The sequence below is a fragment of the Marmota monax genome, unplaced genomic scaffold, assembly GCF_021218885.2.
Source record: "Marmota monax isolate L192 unplaced genomic scaffold, Marmota_monax_Labrador192_F-V1.1 WCK01_AAM20220418_F8-fsc00001, whole genome shotgun sequence".
NCBI classification, from domain to species: Eukaryota; Metazoa; Chordata; class Mammalia; order Rodentia; family Sciuridae; genus Marmota; species Marmota monax.
In genome coordinates this window covers 40800120-40818402 of record NW_026693777.1, presented here as the reverse complement: position 1 = coordinate 40818402, position 18283 = coordinate 40800120, and the positions used below count along the sequence as shown (strand labels likewise).

At 34.1% G+C, this 18283-nt stretch overlaps 1 protein-coding gene across 1 annotated transcript in view; it reads right to left on the bottom strand.

The window, feature by feature from the left end:
* The window catches only part of Spred1 (sprouty related EVH1 domain containing 1), an 87151-nt gene that overhangs the window by 9246 nt on the left and 59622 nt on the right, over positions 1–18283 (bottom strand). The window contains exon 5 of the mRNA XM_046461394.2: positions 8315–8473. Within this exon, the coding sequence (XP_046317350.1) occupies positions 8315–8473 (159 nt within the window). The remainder of the gene's footprint in view (positions 1–8314; positions 8474–18283) is intronic.

The following is an 18283-nucleotide window of genomic DNA, read 5'->3' as shown; positions in this document are numbered from 1 at the left end:
AAAATATTCACAATGGATTAAATAGTGTAGAAAGGCTTCATGAAGGAAACTGGGCTTGAAGTAAACACAGAATGAGTTAAGTATTTGGTCAAGTACAATCACCACCACCACCACCAAAAAGAAACAATTTTTTTCCTGATAAAATTTAATGACTTCAACTTATATATTAAATACACATTCCTATACCTTAAGAAGCAAGGACACCTACTTTTTCACTTATTACCTAAATTTTACTGTCTCAGAAAAAAGTCACATGTACTACTTAAACAGATGTAACTGTGAAATCTACCTGAGTCAACAGTTTATAATTATTAGGTCTCCCACATGATCCGTAAGTGAAAAGACAAATGGATGTTGTCTATACACTTATTAAACACAGATGTTGTAAGATACACCCAACTAACTATTGCTTTTTAAAGCACTGAGAACCAAAACTATTTTATAGTCTTCAGAAGAATTTATCAGCTGAGATATACACAGGAGGTGCTTCTTCAAAGTTGGTCACAAAAAAAAAAAATTTAAAGGATTCCATTTAAAATGACAACAAAATGATATGAAAGAAGAAAAGATTATAAATGATAAGAGATTTTTTAAAATAGGAAAATACTCATAAAGAAAATGCAAAGTTTTATTAAGAGAGAACTAGGGTTGGGTTTGTGGCTCAGTGGTATAGTGCTTTCCTGGCATATGTGAGGCCCTGAGTTCAATCCTCAGCACCGCAAATAAATAAATAAATGATCCATTGACAATTAAAAATATTTTTTAAAAAGACAGAACTAAATAGAGGGATATATCATACTCATGGATAAAACTGTAGCTTCCTTTAAGCTAATACACAAATTCAGTGTAATTTGAACATAAACCACAAAAATATTTTTCATCAAACCTGACAAACTGATTCTAAATTTTATGAAAGGTCAAGCAGTCAAATAAAGAACTCAAAGGAAAAACAAAGTTAGAGCATTTGCTGTACATATATATTAAGACTTATCATAGAACTACAGCAATTGCATAGTAAAGACTAATGCAATGACAGACAGGAGACCAACCAATCAGTTTAGAGAGACAAGAAACAGATCCAAACATACATGGAGACTTGATACATGACAAATATGACACTGTTAATCAACAAGTAGTTACAGAGGGGACTGGATCCCTAGCATGAAAAAAATCAGTTCAAATTAGATTAAAAGACAAAGCTTAAACTAGAATGTCTGCTCACTAAAATACTGAACATAAGAGTAAAATTAACAATCACTAACTAGGAGATGCTAGCCACAAATAAAACTTAAGAAGGATTTGTACTCAAAATACACAAGAAGTTGATAATGAAAATTTTATTACTCGGCAATCAGGTTACAGTAGGTATTTAAAGCTGATTTGTAAGAAACAACCACTGTTTCCACTATCCCCTGTATACATGACACAAATCAACTGAATAGTTAATTTATTTCCGTTTTTTAAAAAATAATACATCATCAAAAGCTCACTTCCATACATCCTGAAGAAATTTCATGCACATAGACAAGAAGTTTGTACCTGCACTATGCCTAATAACAACAAAAACCTAGAAAGAGTGGGTTTATCCTCTGGCAGAAGAAAACTATGTAAGTGGTGGAAATCGTGAGAAAACCCAGGATTATCTTTTCAGGAATATGCATATAGTGAGACCGTTGGAATATAGTGTTCTCCCTATGAAGACAGTCTTGTTCAGTGATTAAAAAAAAAAAAAAGATAAATCAGGCAGTCTTATTGCCCATTAGAAATAAAATTCAAGGTAATGGTTACCTTCAGAATGAAGGAAAGGGAATACATTGGAGATCTTCCTTTACAAGTTTTTTGATGGTTTCTTAGGTATTAAATGTGTTATAAATCTTCCATTATTTGCTTATTCAAACACACTCTTATTTGTCTATAATGAAATGATCCTCAAAAACTTGAAAGTAAGAAAAATAATGGCTTTCAGCCCAATACATTGCAACTAAAACCTGCCTGTGTTACCATTTTGAATCAATTTATTTATCCAAAGGATTTAAACAGTCCACAATGTATACAAAATAATCGAAGACAAAACATTGACAATGTTATTGTTCTACTAACATTACTAGAAGGAAAAACCTAAGCTAGCATTAGGTAACAATTCACCACAGGTTTCATTTCTGTAAATCTACTTACTGCACATAGGCATCGTCTACCTTTGTTTTAGTTTATCTTTTCAAGGACATGCATATAGTGAAACCTTTGGAAGACAGTATTCTCCTATGAAGACAGGCTTGTTCAGTGATCAAAAAAACAGACAGTATCTCCTTGCACAAGGTAAATCAGGCAGTCTTATTGCCTATTAGAAAAGACTTGACTGTGTAAACATCTTCTTGAGCATCACTCTCATGGATCTTGGTGGTGGTGGTGGGAAGGGTGGGGGGACCAACACAAACATGAAGCTCATGCTGTTATATATTGTGCTATAAGTAATAAAATCCTTTGTCTCTAACCCAAGGTAAAATGTTAAGACTCTTTATAGTTCAACAAAGCCATAGTCTAGTTGTTTTGATAAGGCTGTTCCTCTTTTTCAGAAAAGGACTCATCAAACTATCCCCAAAGTACAACTAAATATTCAAGGCGTATTAATTAACTCTGTTGAGCATTCATACACACCAAACTAGCTTTCAGAGATGATCTGGTAAGTCATGAATATCTATTTTATGTAGAGAATGTACAAACTTGTATTCACTAGTACCTATAGTACTAGTGGTTTAAATTTTACATTCTGAGTTTTGCATATCATTTTCTTAAACTCAATTATTTAAATCTTTGAAAGATGACTTTAGTCTTGAAAAAAATGAAGCTTCTGACCAGCAAGCTGAGGGCCAGATTCTGTACAATGGAAATTCATTTTTCATGTCTTTTGGGTCACATGCAAATGGATGACTGGTATGAAATCCCAACAGTATTTGCTGAATATAAGTGTGCTTTATTCCCTTTAAGAAATTTCTACACTATTTATTTACTTATATGTGTAACTTTAAAAGAGAAAAACCATTCCATTCTAAGTCCTATTAAATTGAGATATGTGTGAACACTTAGTTTATATAATTTCACTGCTATGGTTTGAATGAATACATACTACAAAGTTCATGTGTTGAAAATTAATCCCCAACACAAGCACTGAAAGATGGTACCTTTAAAAGATGAGTAGGTCACAAGGGCTCTAATCTTAGAAGTGGATGAATGCCTTAATTGCAGAAGTAGGTTCCTGATTAAAAGATGAATTTGGTCTCATTCCCCCTTTTCTCTCTTACCCTCTCACCTTCTTGCCTTCTGCCATGGGATGACACAGCAAGAAGGCTTTCACATGACACTGGCACCTTGATATTTAAAATTCTTTGGAACTATGAGAAATAAATTTCCTTTCTTTATAAACTACTTAGTTGGTGGTATTCTGTTATAGCAACACAAAGGGACCAAGACAAAAACCCTTGTTTCTCTATGTCACATTAATCTGGGAGATAAGGAAAAGTATCAATTATAAGTGACTAGGAATAGTACTGTTTTATTTAACAAAACACTTTTTGCTAAGTGCTTTATAAATACATTTAATCATTGTACTTTCATAATAACTTCAGCAGTTAGATACTAATATCATCACAATGTATAGGTAAAGATACAAAGACACAAAGAGATTGTGATACATACGTTCAACAAAGAACTTAGCTCTAATAAATACAAACAATGCCTATGAATCAATAATAAAAAGTCAAAAATTCAATTTAAGATGTGCTTAAAGACCCAAAAAGGTACTTTATGAAAAAGTTTCTAAGTGGTAAATAAGTATATTAACTGGTTCATAATTATGAAAATATAAATATTAATTATTATTTCATAATTTTAAATTATGAAAACATAAATAAAAATCACAATAAAATATAACTTTGCTTCTACCCAAAGTAATAAAGAAGACCAAATCAGGGATGCGTGTGATATACTGGTATGTGTATGTGGGGTGCCATACCATGTGTTTAGGGAAACCTCTACCACTTGTAGAAATGTAAACTGGAAGACTAATTTGAATTTTTGTTTTTGAGTAAAACCAACTGTCCATAAAATGTTCTTGTTTAGCCTGTGGTTTCCTGTATCTTCTTGCACATGACTGTAGACCAGGTTTGTAAAACAACCTAAATAAAGCCTAACGTGTTTTGCACAACATAAACATCTAATTATTGGGTCCTTGTCCTTTCTGTTTTTTTTCCCCCCCTTTTTAATGCTCCATGTTGTCTTTCCACCAGATCATTCACATCTTTGATTCCCTGTTACAGACAGAAAAGGTCTCCCTAAAGTTCAGATATTAAACTTCTAATCCCCAAGGTCATGGTTGTTTGGTGACACAACTTTGAGAGATAGATAATGAGGGTAGGGCCCTGGTCTGATGGGATCAGTGTCCTTGTAAGGAGAGCCACCAGCAGACTTGGGTTCTCTTATCCTGACAAGTAAGGACATGGCAAAAAAGCCTCACCAGAACAGAGCCATGGTAGCAACTCTGACCTTAGCCTTCTAGCTGCTAAAACTGAAAGAAAAAATTTTTTTTTTGTTTGAGCCACCTAGTTTGTATCTTTGCAGTCCAAACTAAAACATCCCATTTTAAACACTCATCCTCCACTCTTCTTGTGTCCTTTCCCATAATTTTCATTGCTAGCCCAACCCTTCAATTAGCTAATGATATATCTTATCCTTAAAAAGTTTAAGCATATCTAGAAAAGTCATCTTCTAGCATGAGTTTAATGCACTCATTCTGTACTTCCATAGCTTTATGAGCTTGCACATATTATCAGAATCTCCTTTAGATTATGGCTCATTTATCTTTGTATCCCTCAACTCTAAGCTCAGGGTCTGACAGATGCTATATACATACTGTATAACATATTTAATGGCAATAATATGTTGAACTGAATGCTTTATTTGATCTGTCTCATTATCTACGTAGATGCAAATTTCTTCCTTAACGAACTGCATGTCTGAATTCCTCAGATCAAAATGAAAATTATTAAGAGAGAATCAGGGAGGCTTTTAGCTGAGCAGCTCTGCCACTGGACACTAATACTGTTGACCTTTGAACAACATGGGTTTGAACTATATGGGTCCACTTTTACGTAGATTTTTTTTTTCCTGAGATGTGACAATTTGAAAGAGCTTATAGATAAACTCCATAGCTTTAGAAATATCAAAAAGTTAGGAAAAGTTAGGTATGTCATTATTACATAAAGTATGAACAAGATAGTCTATATCATTTACTACCATTAAGTATACACAAATCTATTACAAAAAGTCAAAATTTATAAAAACTTATATACTTACGGACTGTGCATAGCACCACTCCCAGTCAAGATAAATGTAAACAAGTTCATAGACACATCAATATTAAATCATTACTATATGAAATGACTGTAATAGTACTGTACTACTGTAACAACTTCGTGGCTAACTCTTACTGCTACTGCCTTGAGAGCAAGTGTTTCAAGTATCTGCTTAACTCTCTGATACCAATCATTTCCATATAAGCAGCTCTTATCTCCAGTAAATTCTATATTTTAGAAAATAGTGGCCTCTTTGTGATTCTTACATGTTTTTCACCATATATAATACATGTAACATACAAAATGTATAAATGACTATTCATGTTATAGGTAAGGCTTCCAGTCAAGACCATGCTATTAGTAGCTGAATTTGGGGGAAATCAAAAGTTATATCAAGAACTCTACCAGTTGCAGGAGTGGACAGAAGACCCCAGAGAATCTGACGTAGCCTGCCACTGCTGGCACTGGCCTAGTTACATCATACCCCAGGAGGCATTGCTGCCACAGTGGCGGTATCAATGGCCCTAGTCATCATCACTGCAACCATGAGCAGCAATGCCAAGACCAAGCAGCCAGCAGGCACCACCCTCAGTGCTGGCCAAGTCCAAGTCCGTCACCACGAACAGTGATGGCCCAGCTGGTTTGTGCCCAGTGCAAGAAAGTCATAGAAAGGTTTGGGGAACAGTAAAATAGTTTAATGTAAGAAACAAATATGGTTTCATTAACAGAATTGATACTAAGCAAGATATAGTTATACAATCAGTCTGCCATGAAGAATACCCCAGGAACTTTCTTCATAGTTCAGGAGATATTGAGTCTGTGGAGTCTCGACTTTGTCATAGAAGAAAAAGGAGTAGAGACAGCAAATGTTACAAGATCTGGTGAAGTTCCAGGTGAAGGCAGTAAACATGCAGCAGACTATAATTACTATAGTCACTATCCATGTAGTTGGAGTCTTCCATACAATTATCAGTTGAATTACCAGAAGAGTAAGAGTGGGCAATAAAAGAGACTAGAAAATGCTCTTGAGTCAGGCCTGACAATACCAGCCACACCAAACACAAAGGTTTTCACCATACTACACACAGAGACCCTATGGGTCTCCTTGTGCAGGGAGAGATAAAGGATGACAACAACAACCAGTGAGACAGAATATGTATCGAGGTTATAAACTATGATTCCATAGTGCCTTTCTGCACCAATGAAAAGGATGACAATGAAGAGGGTAAGGAAAATCAAGGTGAGACCCCAGGTCAGCAGCCACCTTAATGATGGTATCACTGCCACTTCAATTACCAATGCAAACACCCAGAAAAATCTTAAACCACAAGTGGTAGAGACAAAAGCAACTGATCCCAGCCTTGGGATTAGAGAATTCATTTATTCCCGGGACTAAGTAGGGCAGGACATAGTAAATGTCAGTTTACCACTGCTACCATCATCTGGTGATCCAACAAGACGAAATGAATATGAAATTCCAGAAAATGGAAGAACAAAAACCCTGAAGTTCAAGACCTTAAGCACTTCATTTTTGCCAACCAACCATATAACTAGAACTATCTGCATTTACTAAAGATCTCTCTTTACCTAAAGATCTCTCTTTTTGGTAATGGAAAACATGTTTCAAAAAGCCCAGAGAGGTGTATTGAGCTGAGACAGTAGGATCACTGGAGCCCAGAAGTTCAAGACTGGCCTAGGCAACATGACAAGAACTTGTCTCAAAACAAAAAAAAGGTATACATGGAGTTCTTTGTGTTTGTTTTTATTTTTTGGCACCAGGGATTGAACCAGGGGCACTTGAACACTGAGCCACATCCCTGACCCAACCCTTTTTGTGTTTTATTTTGAGACAGGGTTTCGCTAAGTTGCTGAGGCTAGCTTTGAACTCGCAATCCTTCTACCTTAGGTTCCCGAACAGCTGGGATTATAGGCATGTGACACTGTGCCAAAATATGGAGTTTTGAATGTATAGGGGCCACTGCCTCACCCTTTGTTATTCACAGGGTCGATTGTACATCTTTTCAATATCATCTATCAAGAAGAACAGATATTTTAAAATATTATTAAAAGCACATGTAGGGGCTGGGGCTGTAGCTCAGTGGCAGAGCTTGCCTTGGATATGGGAGGCACTGGGTCCGATCCTCAGCACCATATGAAAAAAATACAAAAATAAAATAAAGGCATGCTGTTCATCTACAACTACAAAAAAATTAAAACAACAACAACAACAAAAAACAACACATATGAACTTTGATTTTGTACACAGATATCAGGTATAACTTAAAACCCATGAGTTCACGTAAGGTAACAATTTCAAATGCTTATTTAACAATAACAAAAATATTTGTTTATCTCACTAAGAGAACTGAAGATATTCTGATAGATTTGATATCATCTGTGAATAGCAAAAAAATAGGATTATGTTCCATAACTGAGGCTTCACTTTTAGATCTAATGGTTGTCTAAAATCGGATTGTATATGTAATGCCCAGTGGAAATGCTTTCATTGAACTGATTTAGAAATACATTAGCAGTTTTTGAGGTAAGCTATAAGAAGCAACCTTATGAAATGTGTCAGTGTATTTGCCACATGTATGTTTACCAATGATATATTTTTTCAAAATAGTATGTCTGATAAGTTTCTTATAGAGAAACTTGCTTCTCAAAAGACTAGGATGCTTTTTCCTTCTGGATAATGAAAATTTCTCTGAACACTTTTCCCATTTTTACCTTTGCCACCAAAACATTTAAAATTTATGGCTTCATTTACTACATACTGACATAGGATTATATGATCTACGTTTGCTGTCACACTCTGGATTTGATTCACTGTAAATCATATTCCTGGTTTTTTTGCCTTTTTTGTTTATTTTAACTGGTAAAGGAAGATGGTCTTAAGATCCTTCTCTAAAACATACCATTTCTACACATATGTTATACATGCTGAAAAATATTTATTTTCTCACCTGATTGGCTTGGCTTTGCAGGTAGACTCTTCTGGCATTCAGATCTTCAAAGGGAGATGGTCTTATATTTGAGCCCCTGTAAGGGTCACTGGTAACAACTGTCTCTTGCTGGAAAAGGTGATCTTTCACTAGAGAAGTGGAAGTATCCTCTTCAGTTGCCTAATGGGAACAACCCTCAACTCATTAGTTGTCAGGGGAAAAAAGATCTAACAAAAGAAGATCCTTTAAAAGATACTTTAATTACAAGTATTTTGCAAATTATTAAGTATATACTACCCTCACTGCTATGAATGGCAATTCCAAAAGTCCAAGGTACATGATTAGAGAGCCATGTTAAAATAAATAAGAAATAGAAAAAAAAAAACACAATAAATCAACTTTCTGAGCAAAATAAGCTTTCTTACTGAAAACAACTTAGGAAGAATTGAAGGTAACCGTGTAGAAGAGCCATCTAATTAGAAGAAAGCCTTTAATTATAGTAACAATGATCTGAATCTAAAAAAACCAAAGAAATTATTAGAAAATACTATTCAATTAGAGTCTTATTTTGCAAGTTAAAAATAAAAAGTATGCAGTTAGGTAGCAAGAACTGGAGAAAAAGAAGGAAGATGGTAGTAGTCCATATCTTTTTGAATCAATCAATTAGTCTGAATTTGCTGCTTACTTAGAAGAGTTGAAATCAGCACAAGAGATTTAGGTAGAGGAATATGGTTAGACAAGACAAGCACTAAAAACATGCTTTCAAATGGTCATGAACAATACGGTCTATGAAATAAATACATGTTAAATGGGAAATTTAATACACTACAAACCAGAAAGTCCTAGAAGGGTTAATTCATTTAGTTTTTTAAAGAAAGCGGGGTAAGGGGGGTGGGTGGGTAACTGCTATAATTTTCTCCACTGTTGTATAATTATTTAAGAGAAAACAGCAATAGACAAGTAAAAAGGCTGAAATATATTTACAGACTCATTCTAAAATAATTCAGAATATATGGCTAACAAATTTAAAGGTTCATACCTTTATAAACTTTTCTTTTTATAATTAAGAAAGGGCTTAAAAATTTTTTGTTGGTGTTACTTCTAAAATTAACCAATAAAATTCATAAAATGACTGTGATATATATATATTTTTTTATTTAATTACCACCTTTTGCAGTGTGAGATTCGAATTCAGGGCCTCAAAATGCTAGGCAAGTGCTCTACCACTGAGCTATGCTCCAAGCCCCCAGGAGATTTTAAACTTATAAATACAAGTTCTTGCTCTAGAACAAAACAGCTTTGTGCCATTTAATTTCTTTGGCACACAATTTTCTCAATTACAAAATATTTATAATTCCTACACTAATTCATGGCATTGTGCTGTCATAAGATCTAGTGAGATAATAAAAGTGAAAATGCTCTTAAAAGCTGTTACTGTATCAGGAAATAAGCAACTAAATTTCAAACAATATATTAAAGAATTTACTCTCACTTAAAACTAAATATGTTAAAACCAGTTAAACACTATTTTTACCTTATTTTCATATCAGATGCCCCAATATGTTGAGACAGTTAATGCTAAATTATTGAAAAGGAATTGGCTAAACACTTGTATCCGTTCTTTCAAAATGTACAATCAATTTGGGGAAAAGAAAATAAATTCAAGAAATATACTTTCTATTCTAGAGATTTCTGAAAATACATGAGTCAACTGTCAGAAATCATGAACAAAATGAATAGAAGAAAACACTGAAAAAACACAAAGTCTAAGAGAAAGGGTCTCAAAATTCTGCCTCATCCAATTAAGATACAGAACTTAAACAGCTAACTTCTCTGAATCACAATTTCTTTTCATTATAAATTTGGTATCTATATCAGCGTAACAGGAACACTTGAGATTAGGGAACCAAAAACAAGTATGAATTGTGACAGTAGCATCAATGATAATCATGAAGTAAGCCTGCCTAAAAGGGTGACAGTTTTCATTAGGGTGTCTTTTATTGAATTATAGCCTAAGAAGTCATTTAAGAATTGTAAATTCAAATAAACAGAACAAACATAAAAAGGTCAAATAACCATCCTATTTTACTGTGATAACTCAGGCTATTCTAGTTATATATACACAAATTTTATTTAAATATATTTATTTTAAAAGGGAACTATTCAAAGTTTTCATTGAATTGAGAGAACCAAATTAACATTTTAGAGAATTCTAAATTAGCGAAATGGATTTTCTTGTTATTAATTATATCTTTTTTTCACCAAACTAAAAATTTAGATTAAATTGACAATGCTAAAAATAGTGATAAGGAAAATGGGCATGAGAATTGTTAATTCTATACACACAGAAGTCAAATCTGTAACAACTATTTCTAAAAAGCAATTTTAAATAAATGTATCAGCTTTTAAAACATTTATATCATTTTAGCCATTTAAGAAATTAAAAAGCATAAACAGGGGCTGAGGATGTGGCTCAAGCGGTAGCGCGCTCGTCTGGCATGCGTGCGGCCCGGGTTCGATCCTCAGCACCACATACAAACAAAGATGTTGTGTCCGCCGAAAAGCTAAAAAGTAAATATTAAAAAAATTCTCTCTCTCTCTCTCTCTCTCTCTCTCTCTCTTTAAAAAAAAAATAAAAATAAAAAGCATAAACATTTCAGAACTCATTTTATATTTTATAGTATTTTTTTAAGGTATTTTTATTTGGATTTTCTCAATATACTACAAATACATTCCAAAACAAAATTCCTGTGCTCAAATATTAGACTATGCCTTAAGAACAAAATATTTATGAACAGAGTTTCAAACAATCAAAATCACAAATGCTTACTATTTCTTAAAACTAAAAAAGAAAAATATCTTGTATTAAAAATGAAAAGCTTTTAGGTATAAAGCATTTTCTCTAAGGATTATTTAAATCAATCTACATGAAAAAAACAAGCTACATGTGCTATAATTAGGGAATGGTTAAGAAAATTATGGTATACCCACTATAATGATATAATGAAATGAATGTGTATATTTGCGACTCAACTTTAAAAAGTAAATATAATCAACACAACTAAATAACACTCTTGGGTTTCTCCATGTAAACCTTCTTCCTTTCTATCACTTAGAGCTTCAGTAGTTAAAACTACCTTGAAGTCATTATTTTCATTTTCTTAGTCTTCTTTACAGTTTTACTACCTAAGTATTATCTAAACAACAGATTGCTCCAGATGCTTTTGAGTTTTATTTGGCTAATACACCAACATGGGACATTCTGAGACTTAACTTTTGCCTCAATTTTTTTGGGGTAAAATTTATATTGATGTGTACCAACTGTGTAGCAATGACAAATAACACATACTGAATATTTTCTATGTATCAGACATTGTCCCAAGTACTTTATGTTAACTGATTAAATCCCCACAGCAGTCCTCTAAAATAGATATCCTTCCTACTTCAAAAAAACTAAAATTCAAGGGAATTAAGGAATTTGCCTAAAATAAAAGTTAATATGTAGCAGAGTCTCAATAAGAACTCTATAATGCACCTACTCAATCTCTGTCTCTGGATATTTGGGTTGTTTTAATTTTTTGCTATTTCAAAAATGTTGCTACGAACAATCTTGTATAGGCCTCACAGTACACATGCACAACAGTTTCTCTGGTACATATCTAGGGATAGAAATGCTAGGTTACAGGATATATACATGTTCCAGTTTTCATGATAAAAATTATTTTCAAGATGGTTTTTAAATTCACATACCCCCAGAGCAGCGGTCCCTATCCTTACCAAGACTAGGCATTATCACATTGTTCACTCATATAATGTAATATGCTATTTAATTTCTACAATGGATCAGTCTTACTCAAAATTACAATGTCTTCCCTTAGATGAAAAAGTAACTTAGAAAATGTGGGACTGGGGTTGTGGCTCAGTGGTAGAGTGCTTGCCTCACATGTGTGAGGCACTGGGTTCAATTCTCAGCACATATATAAATAAATGAATAAAAAATAAAGGTCCATCAACACTAAAAAATATTAAAAGAAAAAAAAAAGAAAGAAAGAAAATGAACACAAGAATGCACAGGTTTCTTTCTTTAAAAAAAAAAAAGTCAAGATACTTCCTTACCAGGGCTCATTGTGTTTTTACTCTCATCTATTTCTGTTTAAGAACACTTACATAGTTTTTCACTCAATTACAACCTGACATTTCATACTTCTAAGTTTTTTGTACATCTCTTTCTTTTCCCACAATGGCTACCTTCAAATTTTTCACTAGAAAACCCTCTTTATATGTAACTTTAACCATAGACTCTTCAGTGGAGATCTACTTGAGTTAATCATGCCCTTCTTTGAATTTCCATAAAAATACATATATCAACAACCTGATAACTCTTAAATGTTCTCGTATATACGTTTTTCTTATGATCCAGTGCTATGTGGTCTGCATGATTGTCCCCCTAAAGTCTACATGTGGAATATTAGTCATCAAAATAGTGATATCTGAATGTAGGGCCATTCAGAGGCGATTAGATGTGATTAGACCCAGAAAGCCGTCTAGTATTTTCCACCATGTAAGGACACAGCAAAAGGTGCCATGTAGGAACCTGGAAAGTGGGCCCTCATCAACCATTTAATCTGCCCATGCTTTTGATATTCCCAGCTTCAAAAATTGTGAGAAATAAATTTCTGTAATTCATAAGCTATCAGTCTATGGTACTATGTTAAAAGAGCTAGGAAAACACACACACACACACACACACACACACGGATAGCCTAAACAAGAAGAAATTCTGACCATATTTTATCCCTTTAGCTTAGAAATAATTAAGCCTGGCACACAGTAAAAACACTATAAATAACCTGTGCCATGCAAATATCTACAAATCAGATCACATTATATTACAGACCTCAGGAGTAAATGTTGTGACTTAAAAAAAATGCAGAAAGAGAACTCCTAAACAACAATAAATTTTCACACAAAACACCTCTTAGTAATTGCTACATATCCAAATTATGCAAAAATAAAAAATCCTTCCCATAATCCAAATCCCACGGAATAATCTGTATAACTATGGGCATATAGATTGCTATATAAATTTTTATAAATCTATTTTTTGGATAATAAGCAACAGCTACTTAGTTCTTGCTAACTATATAAATCTTTACACTACAAATTTTTGACATATACACTCCAATGAAACTCCTTATAGACACATCTTAGCACATCTGTAATAATATTTCCTTGTGATTAATTTCCATAAATGGAATTGTTGAGTAAAGCATGTGCATATATTTAATTATATTACCAAGCTACTTCCAGCAAGCATATGTATCAATTGAAAACCCCTCAATAATATATGAGGGACTATTTCCTTACATCTCTACCTGCATTAGGCCTTATCACTTTACCAATGTTTGTCCATCTACCAAGAAAAATATCTTATTATTTTCCAAAAATATTATCTGTATCATTTCTATAACTAAAATTAATAATAACCAAACATCTTTCTTTTTTGTGGGGGGGTATTGGGGATTGAACTCACCAGCAACTGGCCACTGAACACATCCCCAGCCCCATTCTGTATTTCACTTAAAGACAGGGTCTCACTGAGTTGCGTAGCACCTCACTTTTGCTGAAGCTGGCTTTGAACTTGAAATCCTCCTGCCTCCGCCTCCCAAGCTGCTGGGATTACAGGTGTGCAACACCACATCCAGATCAAACATCTTTCTTAATTTGGGGATATAATTGAGTAAAAAGTGTTCAAGCTTTAAGAAATTTCTGTTTTTGCTCGACTGTAATCCCTGAAAAGTAATAGCTACAAGGGAAACCTGGATATAACAAATGGCTAGGGAAGTACCTCCGTAGCCTACAATGCACAAGACCCTGGGTTTAATAACCAGCACTGCAATAAATAAAATAAAATGAACATAAATTAGGTGAGAAATGCCAAAATTCTTCCATAAGAGCAAAAAGTTTAGTATATGATATCACAAAGACTTGATTCACTCACTTAGTCTGAGCTTTTAAAAAAAATCATGTATGGCAGTTATATACACCCAAATCCAATGCATTTAATATTGTGTACTGGCATAAGCTCATCTGTATTATACATAAAGTAACCCAGGCCAATGTTTAATGCACAAGGGAAATATGTTTTACTCTTAGCTGGTATAATAATTAGTCTCCTATGCTTGCTAAGAGGTTGTTTCATTTTTTATTTTTCCCAAGACTACTATAGTAATTTTGTGTGTTAAAAAAAAAAGGGTACAGCAATAAAATAATACCAGATCTCTTAAATCATAATAGAAGACCTGTATAGAAAATAAAGACTCTGCTTCTCTCCTTCTTTTGTCCCTTCTTCCAGTGTTAATTCTGAGACAGAGGAAAGTAATAAATGATTTCCAATAAATAAGTGTTGAAAAATATCATAGTCTACATTTGCTTAGAACTTCATTCTTATAGTTGTATATCACAAGTCACAAGATTAAAAAATGTGTGACTACATCATATCCAACAAGAAGTTTTAATAATTATGCTGTTGGTATTTTAGTAATTATCAATTCATTTTCATTTTGGCCACAACCAACACCTATTCTGTTCACTAGATTTCTTTAGTAACTTTTAAGGATAATAAACAAATCCCTTAGTTTTTAGTTTTTATTTGTCTATGAGCTTTGTCTAGAAACATTAATAGTATATGGTATTTTCTTTAAACACCCTGAACACAACAGTAATCTGTGATGAATTAAATGGAAAGAACATTAAAAAATGTGTTAAGACACAATGTCTGGCAATAATAGTGAAGAAAAAAAAGTCCGCTGTCCTGGCTTATATAAGAACTAAACCTTTCTATTGAAATGTTAGTTTACTCTAAACATGATAATAAGTTTGTAGAAATTGTTTACCATCTGAATCTATTTTTTGGATAATAAGCAACAGCTACTCAGTTCTTGCTAACTATATAAATCTTTATACTACCCTTTCTTTAGCTGGTAAATACATTTCTAGGATTGTACCCCAAGGTCACACTTGAATATGTAAACAAAAATTTACATAAATTTGGGGTTATAAATAAAATTTAATCTAAAAATATCAGGCTTTTAGAAATTAACTGTATGATAGTAAGACTAAAGAACGGTGATAGGTTTTGACTACGGTATCAAACCTATGTAACTAAATTGCTAAGAATGCTTCTGAACTTGGGATCCTCCTGCTTCAGCCTCTGGAGCCACTGGGATTATAGGCATGCACCACCGTGCCCAGAAAAACAATCCTAATTTTTAAGACTTTTCTTCAAAAAGACTTTCTTGAGTACCAGCTATGTACTGGATCAGTCCTGTCCTAGACACAAGGAATAAAACATGAGCAAGATAGGATTTTAATTCCAAACAATGACCCAGTGATGGTGGCGCAAACCTGTAATCCCAGCAACTCAGGAACCTGAGGATGACCACCAAGTTTGAGGCCAGCCTTAGCAATTTAATGAGACCCTCAGCAACTTAGTGAGACCCTATCTCAAAATAAAAATAAAAGGGCCTGGGGATGCAGCTTAGTGGTAGAGCATGCCTGGATTCAATCCCCAATATCTATCCCCACACCCCCCCCCAAAAAAAATCCAAGCTTCTTTCTGTTGACTTCATGTTTACAATCTGAATAAACACAATTATTACTCTAGGTTAAAAAAAATTAAATAATGGGTCATTCTTTTAAACCATTTTAGTTGTCTTTACAAGTCAATCTGATATAAACACTAAACACTACCTTAAATCAGTCAACTCATATTCGAAATAACTGTTTACCTATTTAAGATAAATTATGAAACTTAAGATGATATATTCTATTCCTAGTAAAGTGGTTAAATAAATTAGAATACACCATATTCTCCAATATATTTCAAAAGTTAAATTGTGGAACCAAGCCAGGTGCCCTTCAGTAGATGAATGGATAGGGAAACTTTGGTATATACATACAATGGAACATTACTCAGCATTAAGAGAATAAAATCATGGCAAAAAAAAATTTGCAGGTAAATGGATGGAGTTGGAGAATATAACGCTAAGTGAAGCAAGCCAATTCCAAAAACCCAAAGTCCCAATGTTTTCTTTGATATAAGGATGCTGACTCATAATGGCGGTGGGGGGGGGGCATGGGAGGAATGGAGGAACTTTAGATAGGGCAAAGGGGAGGGAGGTGAGGGGAGGGAGGGGAGGGAAGAGGGCAAGGGGATGATGGTGGAATAAGTTAGATATCATTACCCTAAGTACATGTATGAAGACACGAATGGTGTGAAAATACTTTGTGTACAATCAGTACTTGAAAAACTGTGCCCTATATGTGTAATATGAAATGAATTGCATTCTGCCATCGTGTATAACAAATTAGAATAAATAAATAATTTAATTAAAAACATATCTTAAATAGATGATTCTAGTTCAGGATTCCTTGAATTCCAAAAGAAAACTCTGTGGGTCTTGTAAATCTTATTTTGACTCACTCCATTAGATTAAAAAGCACGATCATAAATTATTCTGAGCTGGGTGTGGTGGCAATGTCTATAATCCCAGCAACTCAGGAGTCTGAGGCAGGAGGACCTCAAGTTCAAGGGCCTGCTCAGCAACTTAGTGAGGTCTGAGGCAGGAGGACCTCAAGTTCAAGGGCCTGCTCAGCAACTTAGTGAGGTCCTGAGCAACTCAGAGAGACCCCATCTCAAAATAAAAAATAAAAAGGGCCGAGGATGTGGCTTAGTGGTAAAGTACCCCTGGGTTCAAAAAATAAATTATTCTGACACCTATGTTAAACTTCTGCTAAGGGACACATTCTTATACTTTTTCTAAACCCTATTATCCTAACTGAAAGGTTCTCTGAGGCAGCACCTTAGAATTTTCTAAGGTCTTAACAAAGGAACTTTGGATATTTTTGGTATTCAAGAAACACCTTGCCCCTGTAATCCCAGAGGCTTGGGAGGCTGAGGCAGGAGCATCTAGAGTTCAAAGCCAGCCTCAGCAATGGCGAGGTACTAACCAACTCAGTGAGACCCTGTCTCTAAATAATATACAAAATAGGGCTGGGGATATGGCTCAGAGGTTAAGTGCCCCTGAGTTCAATCCCTGACCCCGACAAAAAAATTCTTAACTAGATGGTTCTGGCTTAGGATTCCTCACCAGGTTTGAGTCAGGACACTAGGCAAGTTATTGTCATTGAAGATTTTGTCTGGAGATGAACTGTCAAATGTAAATGTGGCCACTGTCCCAAGGCTTCAGTTCCTCACCCCATGGACATCTACATAGAGTAGCTTGAATGTCCCCATAACATAGCAAGTGGGCATTCCCAGAAATAGTGGTGTATGAGAAAGACAGAAGACAGAAGCAGCAATAACCTACCCCTGGAGTCATACGCTGTCATTTCTACAATTATCTTTGTTAACAACACAACTCGCTAATAGTACACACTCAAGGGGTGGGAGGATTACATTCCACTAAAAAGAAGAATATTAAAAATCTGTGATTCTCCTTTAACACCACTACAGTATTTTTAAAAAACAAATTAAAACTTGATACAAAAATGGTTCTTACTGAAATGACATTTAAATGAAAGGCTAGTATCTCTAGGGATAATGCCTATCTTCTATTTTATTATGAAAAAGAAAACTAAGCAAGTACTTTAGTGTCTAAGATATAGAGACTCCTTTAGTGGTCTGTGTGTAAATTACTGGACTGAGGGCACTAGAGATACTAGTGTACTATGAAGCAGGGATCTTATGGAGATAAACAGAATAATTATTCTTACTGCTTTTGCTACACCATAACCCTCTTTACCAGCTTCCCTTTCCTGATTCTAATTTTTTATTACTTTGCATGTCTCTATAATAACCTTCTCCTGGTTCATATCTTTTGCTTTTCTTACTCTGTGGCAAAACCTTGACACACATAATACTATCAGGGAACATGATTTTGAAAATAAATATTTTTTACAAAATTAATTGCTACTTGCATAAAGTCT